The sequence below is a fragment of the Leptinotarsa decemlineata genome, unplaced genomic scaffold (genome assembly GCF_025532065.1).
Source record: "Leptinotarsa decemlineata unplaced genomic scaffold, Ldec_3_MD MMD2_P_RNA_scaffold_1, whole genome shotgun sequence".
NCBI lineage: Eukaryota > Metazoa > Arthropoda > Insecta > Coleoptera > Chrysomelidae > Leptinotarsa > Leptinotarsa decemlineata.
The window spans coordinates 3,846,479-3,854,221 of record NW_027412523.1 but is presented as its reverse complement, the minus strand read 5'-3'; the positions used below and the strand labels follow the sequence as shown (position 1 = coordinate 3,854,221).

The window sequence follows — 7,743 nt, the reverse complement described above, 5'->3', positions numbered from 1 at the left end:
GGGAGTGGGAGAGGAGTGGAACATTGAGTAGGGGTAAATTGTAGTGTGACATAAGACATATTCAATGAGTAGGGGTAAATTGCAAAGTGACATAAGACATATTCAATGAAAGAGATACTTGAATGGATAAAATACAAATGAAATATACTTGTCGATTTCACTATGAAACATGTCTATTTTTTTATTTTTTAAATTTTCTTCACATGAAATTATTTACAAGTGATTAGAGAACACAAAAATTGATGTGAGGTATTTGTCTAGAAGAACTTGGAATTGAAATAAAAAAATAATAATGATAATAAGAGGAAGTGAAGAAAAATGCTCCAACCATCGCATTGTTCAATGTGTACCAAACCAAAAAACAGTGTACACCCTTTATTTCACTTCCTTTTCCTTTATTCAATATAAACTTAACAAATATAAACTTAAAACTACCATAATTAAATACTCCTAACTAACCTAAAACTAATCTTACATTTACACTTCATCTACAAAAAGAGTGTCCATAACTGTCACTACTTTTTTGTACAGCTCTATCGAAGAGGTCTTTGCTTTACACCTTTCCTGCAGAGATGCATAATTCCGATCTATTTCGGCCATTTCCTTTTGGAGTTCCCTCCGTCGGTTATCCATTTCAGCCATTTGTCGCTTCATGGTAACCAACTCGGCCTCGCTAGATCGGGCAGCTCGTTCTGCTTTCTTGCATCTCTGCAGAAAAACACTCATCTTTTCACTAACCTCTCCGATAGGCTGTGGCACCAACACCTCAGGATCCGCCGGTGTCGCTGGCAGCGGTGGTAGTCGCGTCACCAACGGCGACAATATCACCAACTCCGGAGAAGGACTCCTCGGAATTTCCACTGCTGCTGGTGCTGCTGCTGGTGTGGAGGCCCTCTTACGAGAGGTCGAAAAACTACCTGCATAAGGATTAGTCCTATTGCAAGTAGCTCGGTACTTTGAAATAGGACCAACCTTTGCTGCAGGTCGTTGGCAAACCTTCTTCACAGCCCTGACTTCCTCCTCCTCCTCGAATAAGTCAGGGCTAGAAGATCTGCACCTAACTCGCGAACGCGAAGTGGTTGGCTGGTCAACCGTCACCGCTCTCGAAGATGCTGCCTCCTCCTGGTCAGCGGACACCGGCAGAATAGACGCCACAGCATTATTCACCTCCTGTGTATTGGTTGCCATTCTGAAAAAGAAGAAATAATACAAAGTTAGTTGATATAAAAAATAACATTCCTAATTTACTTACTCAAATATCAAGTTGGTCGTTGGAACGTACTGCCTTGTTGTGGAGTGGACTGCTCTCGATGAGATGACTTCTCGAACTGAATGTTGTGGAGTGCTCTCCGGAGGGTATCGACTTCGATGCGTGAGCGGTGGGAAAATGGTGGGAGCGCACATGCGCGATGAGGGTAGGGGTGTACATGCGCAAATGTTGGGAGTCGGGGGGGCGGGGCTTCGGGGAGGGGAGGGGCGGGGCTTCGGAAAGGGGGCGGGGCTTCGGAAAGGGGCGGGGTATCCGAAAAGTTGGTGGCGACGGGGGGGGGGGGGGGGGGGGGGGGCGTGGCCCTAACGGGCCCCGCCCACTGCCTGGGCTCCGCCCAGGTGGGTGGGGCCTCCGGCCCCAGGTAGGCGGGACATCTGGAGAGACATCTACGCCCTCTTCGCGCGCGCGTTCGTAACATAATATGCAACCGAACACCTAACCTAACGTATTAACGTATTAACGTAACCTAACCTAGTACGCTAACCTACCGCTATGCAACCGAACACCTAACCTATCGTATGTATTAACGTAACCTAACCTAGTACGCTAACCTACCGCTATGCAACCGAACACCTAACCTAACCTAACCTAACCTAACCTAACCTAACCTAACCTAACCTAACCTACAGTAACTATTAACCTAACCTAACGAGGGAATACTAACCTAACACCTAACCTAACGTAAGTATGCAGCTAACCTAACGTAGCTATTAACCTAACCTAACGAGGGAATACATTCACCATGTTGGTTCCATTAATACATCATCAGTTGGTTTTGGTTTTGGTTGTATTATTCTATGATTTGGATTAATGTTCAGTCCTGGATATCCCAGTCCACCTGATGATGATGGCCTGACTTTATAGTTTCTCTCCAAAACTTCTTTATGGTTTTTCTCCAATACTTCAACTCTCTGTTCCAGTACATCATACTTTTTCATTGTAGTCCCTGTTATGTTTGACATAGCATCAAATTTTTTATTTGTAGACGCTGTTATGTCAGACATTTTTATGTCTACATCACTTGTAAGTTTGTCAAATTTACGAGTGAAAGTTATCCGAGCCTCTGCAATTTTATCGTTAAATGCTTGCCGGGCGTCCCGAGCAATATTGCCTATTGTGGATTGTATTGCAGCTTGTAGGGCTAGAAGTATAACTTCCTTTGCTCCATTAATTTCCCCTCAAGATATGATACAGTTACACAATCACTCTTGTCAATTGGTTCACTTGTATTTTTCAATATTTTCCTTTGCATGTCATAATGACCATCTTTTGTTAATTTAAAACCATTCCCAGGAGGACCTCGAATGACATTACCACCCCATTTTCTTTTTCTACCAAACTTATCGATTGTTTTAGACATTGTGCACTCTACGATGATTCTCTTCAAACTGATATTTCTGTCATTTACATTATACTATATATTGCAGTAATTGATTAGGGAAATAGAAATAATACAAATAAAATTTTAATCATTTTATATTCATTACAGTAATACATATACATACATACATAATACATTAATATCACATTACTTCTATCATATATTATTAATTATAAATGGCTACATAAATATCAATATTGAATTTTCCGGTTTTGAAGATATTGAATGATATTTCAATCATTGATCTCGGCAGATAATAAATTAATCAATTGATCCAATGGAGTCTCCTGAGATTGTGATTGTTGAATAATATTACTTATCCAACGAATGTTCTCATTTGGATCGTTTTCATAAAATTCAATATCATTATGACCCCAAGGAAGAGTGTGGGTAGTATTCGGAATGATAAATCGTTTATCGTCGTGATATGATAATGCAACTTTATTTTTTAATTCAGTATACATATCATGTAACACGCTTCTAAATGAATTCATCTTTCTGAATATCATACCACCTTGTTCGACGATTTTTTGATAATCTTCGCATGTCAATTCATTCTTTATTACAGATCGTTTAACCCCTTTGGCTTTCTTAAATTCACCATCAACAGATTTCACATAATATGCTTTAGCACCTGTACCATAAAAACTCATGATTGGATCATTTGGAAATTCATCTTTGAAGTTACCCAAGACTGAACTTGTTACTGGAATATTGAATTGGTTAACTATACTGTAATTGGATGTATCAAATCTACTTATGTTAGTTTTTATGAATTCATAAAAATTTTCTGTGTTTACTTTAAGAATGAGCGAGTCGGTATCTGTGTAAAGTAAAGAGACATTTTCATCAAAGTGTTGTTTGATGCATCCATAGAAAAAGTCATACATGACTGTTTTAGATAATTCTAATATGGAAAATCCCAAATATAATGGTTTATCGTAATGAACCTTCACTCTACCCAATTGAATGGCAACGAAATTATCAGTGAAAATTGAACAATTTTTGAAATTTGGTTTGGCTATGAGAGTGCTGGCACCTATATTTTTCTTTATATTTTCCCAATGTGTAACGAGTCTAACATCAATTCGATTATCTACATTCTCCATTGTCTTTCCATACACCGCATTATTCATTAGTTTATAGAAATCTTTAACAGATTTGTTGTTAGACCTATTACGCATTTCAGTATTAAGATCTATATAGGGTTTCATCCAGCATGATTGTTTGAATTTCAATACTCTATGTGTATTCATTACAATCAATCCATTTTTGACAGCTTGCTGTAGATTCCTATAATGAACAATATATTTTCTTTTATCATTCAAATTTGGAATTAATTTGGGAATTTTCGATTGTGTACGAGGTGGTATTATTTTTTCGACTAAAAATGGAAGGTCAGAATGTTTATCATGCAACTCTTGTGGATAATGAATGTCCACTTCAAATACATACCCATACGGACTATCAGTACTCACATCCATCACATCGAGATTAAGAATTTCATTTGGTGTCAACCATGTAAATTCACTTGTTGGTAGAGGTTGTGACATACTGTGACCGTATAGATTTGTTGCATCTAAATATGTAATGAATGTGGAAGGTTCGTTGGGATTATAATTGGGTAAAAATCTATTATTTGCTATATGTTTCCTCTCGCTACATTGACTAATTCCACCTCGTATACCTTTTTGAAAAAAGTGAATCATATCAATGTCAGTTAGTAATTCCAATTCAACATTAGTGAACTTCAACATGGCATCCCATGATAATCCAGGTGCAGTGTAATATTGTGCCGGATCTAAGTTATATATCTCTAAACTTGTGGTGCGGAAGTTTTCAAAAATATCACATAGTAGCAATACATCCGACTTCAAATACAAATCAGAGTATTCCCCAAATTCTGACACTCGAATAAATTCCAAACTTTTCTAGCCCTATCATAATCAGTTTCCGATATATGTTCACAATTGAGTGTGTCATAAAACTGATTTTTTGTCGGAAGTAATGGATAATTCAATTTGTCAATGTCATCAACAAAACTATATGGAAATACACCTTTCTGTCTCATCAAATTGAATTTCTCAATTTGTGGGAAATGTTTGTGCATCTCCAAACATTGATCGGAGGTCAAGTTTGCACCCAACTTCTCCAACGAATTAGTCATAAATTTATAACTATCGATAAATCTCATTTTGAGATAATTCTTCCTAACCACACCATCTTTATCGGTATAGCTGTGTGTGAAGAGATGCTTCGTGAAAGATATATATTTCTCTTTAGTTTGCGGGATAACATCAACTTTCTCTTTATTCCTATACAATTCTTTTATGAATAAATGACAATCATAACCACTTAAATTATGAAAAATGATAGGTATGAAGTTTGGTATTTTGAAATTTAAATTACATTTCGAGTGAGCGGCATGTGATCTTTTCTTTCCTGTGACATGACAATGATCTCTTACTTTGACTTCACCATCAGTAAATGCTTTATTACATATACCACAAGTTCTGGCTGCAGCAAACTGTTCTTCTTCTTCGTCAGTTTGTGTATCCATCGGTTTAGGGTTTCTGAGATGATTTTCATGTATCTCTTTCAAATCATCTTCAATGCTACTCACAAATTTCTGAGCTGCATCTACACCCCTATATGTAACAAATTTTGACAAATCATCATTATATGAACACTTTATCAAATAAGCAAATGAATATGGGGCATGTTTGAATGTTTTAATCGTGTATGAACTTTCAGGATTTGGCTCATTCACATGAATCGGTTTAAGCACTGATTCAAAATCAGCATACACTACAAATGGCACCCTCATTTGCCTCTCAAAGTTTTCAAACATTAGTTTATTTTCCGCAACCATTCTACCATATTTATTGATCTTTAAATTAGTAGTTGGTGTTGTGGTACTAATGTGATTACAATCATACATATTATGACGTAAAAGCAATCTCTCATCAGAAAAATATATCAAACATCCGTCACAAAAATATTTTTTCTGTCTATGAGCTGATAGTTGATTAGAAACTAATCTTGAAAGATCTTTGATCCAACAATAGTGACCATTACCGGAGTCATCAGTTATAAACAACAAATTGACATGTCTCCGGAGTCTTCTCTGTGAGTATCGCAATGGACCAATCACTTCATACTTCATTTTACCCTTCTCAAATGTACTCTCTAAACCGTAAACATTAATTGAAATATCATTCCTATCTTCGAATATTTCGATACTCTTATTATTAACTTTAACCGGAAAATCCATACCTGTGACATCTAAAACAGTGGAAAAATGTGGATATGACGTAAGTTCGGACACTCGACTATCTGCAGGATATAATGCTGATGTTATAGCCCAAGCAAAACAATATTGATCTTCATTACGAACATTCACAACAGCTTTCTTCCATTGAATACATTGAGGTAGCTTCACATATGAACGTCCTTCCAGTGGACTGTATTTATTAATGTTGACCTCGAGAAACAATATTTTTTCACAAGTCCAACCTGAATTATAAAAAAAAAAATATTACTATTCAATCTTATTGAAATTTTTAAAAAATAAATACCTGAGTCGCGATCCTGGAACTCAGTCGTTTGAGCCACAATTACATCACGGAATCCATCAAAAACAGCATTCAAATCTGAAGATTGGTCCACTATTTTATTTTGGGAATTAAATGACTTCGTGTCCCTCGAATCATCAGTCTGAAGAATATAATTCCCAAAAACTTCCATATTCACCTTGATGCTTTTATGGATCCTGATGGCTGATTCCAGTAATTCAATGACCTTCTGCCTAATCTTATTGAAAAATGACATGTAGTCACTGGTTACAATCGAACTCTCCACCCTGTATGTAGCAATGCGGCAATTGAATGCATTCGTTATAATTTGAACACCGTCAGACAATTGAACACATGCATTATTTTTATGACTCATGGTTCTTCGGTGAGAATTCACTTGGCTCATAGGAATTGTCACATTACAACAATTGCACGTATACATAGGTGTTGCATTATCCACTCTCACCCGTTTCACTGCAGGCCCTCCTTGGCAACTCTGGAGCTGATGCCGACGAAGATTATCACTACGAGTGAAAGATTTACCACAGTCACAGGAATACATTTTATATAATAGTTCTCACTAACTCACTTGATGTAAACTGACATAGCCAACACTCGTACGCTTCTTAAATACACTCTGATAGGACCCGTCAAGACGTCATAGCCAACCCCACTTCTCAACTACATGCGCCAAGATTACCTCCCAACTGAATGCGATAACAGATGTCGATATACGAGCAAGCAGTGGTCGTTGCGGTTTCGGAGAGGATAGACGCTAGGCAAACGGTCCTCGGCTGCCGTTGTGTCACCATCGATAGCGGGGCTAGAGCGAACCTTCATCGCTTCGGGAGAGGTGAGGGCAGACCGATGAATACGCATTACTCTGCCACACGTCGTGGAGTGAACATGTCGCTCTCTAGCCGTTGAACGGTTATTGCTGTGACGTCACTCCACTACTAACTTGGTGCCCTAACACCGATGGAGCATTTATTACTTGGAGGATCTTCGAAGTATGCAGACGTATGTTTGTACATAGACAAACAAGCACATGATGAAACCCTGTACCGTGCATTCTCCTACACACACACATAAACACACAAAATCTCATATGAAAAAAAAATCTGAACGATCCATGCACCAGACACTTCAAGGTCACAACGCCTTGACTTCACTGCACAACAAAAAAACTTCACCAAACAACAACCAATAAAAAAAGCAATTAATACGTCATAGTGGTGGGGGGAGGCCGAGAATCAGCTGTAAACAACTACTGGCCTTCGATACCATTAGTAATGAAAATTTGCTATCAAAATTAAATAATTTTGGTATCAGAGGTCTGGCAAATGATCTAATCAGAAACTACCTCAATGAAAGAGTACAAATGGTTAAAATAGACGGTGTACTGAGCGACCCATTAGAAATCAAATACGGAGTTCCCCAAGGCACTGTTTAAGGGCCTATTTGTATTATATTTGAATGATATGTCATCCATTGATATTTCTGGAAAAATGGTCTCA

The 7,743-nt window shown here is 37.8% G+C and overlaps 1 protein-coding gene across 1 annotated transcript; it reads right to left on the bottom strand.

The window, feature by feature from the left end:
* Positions 1-369: 369 nt before the first annotated feature.
* Positions 370-7,495, bottom strand: LOC141484715 (uncharacterized). The gene is made up of 2 exons (XM_074180001.1): positions 1,253-7,495; positions 370-1,189 (listed from the first exon to the last, which is right to left on the bottom strand). Exons 1-2 carry the CDS (start codon positions 1,402-1,404, stop codon positions 478-480), a joined length of 864 nt encoding a protein of 287 aa, XP_074036102.1. The 5' UTR covers positions 1,405-7,495; the 3' UTR covers positions 370-477.
* Positions 7,496-7,743: the final 248 nt, after the last annotated feature.

Bases quoted from the DNA above. Each gene is read 5' to 3' on its own strand.
- LOC141484715 (XM_074180001.1), bottom strand. From the start codon at position 1,404: ATGTGCGCTCCCACCATTTTCCCACCGCTCACGCATCGAAGTCGATAC. The intron at 1,190-1,252 runs GTAAGTAAATTA...CTTCTTTTTCAG, and splicing joins ACGACCAACTTGATATTTGA to AATGGCAACCAATACACAGG.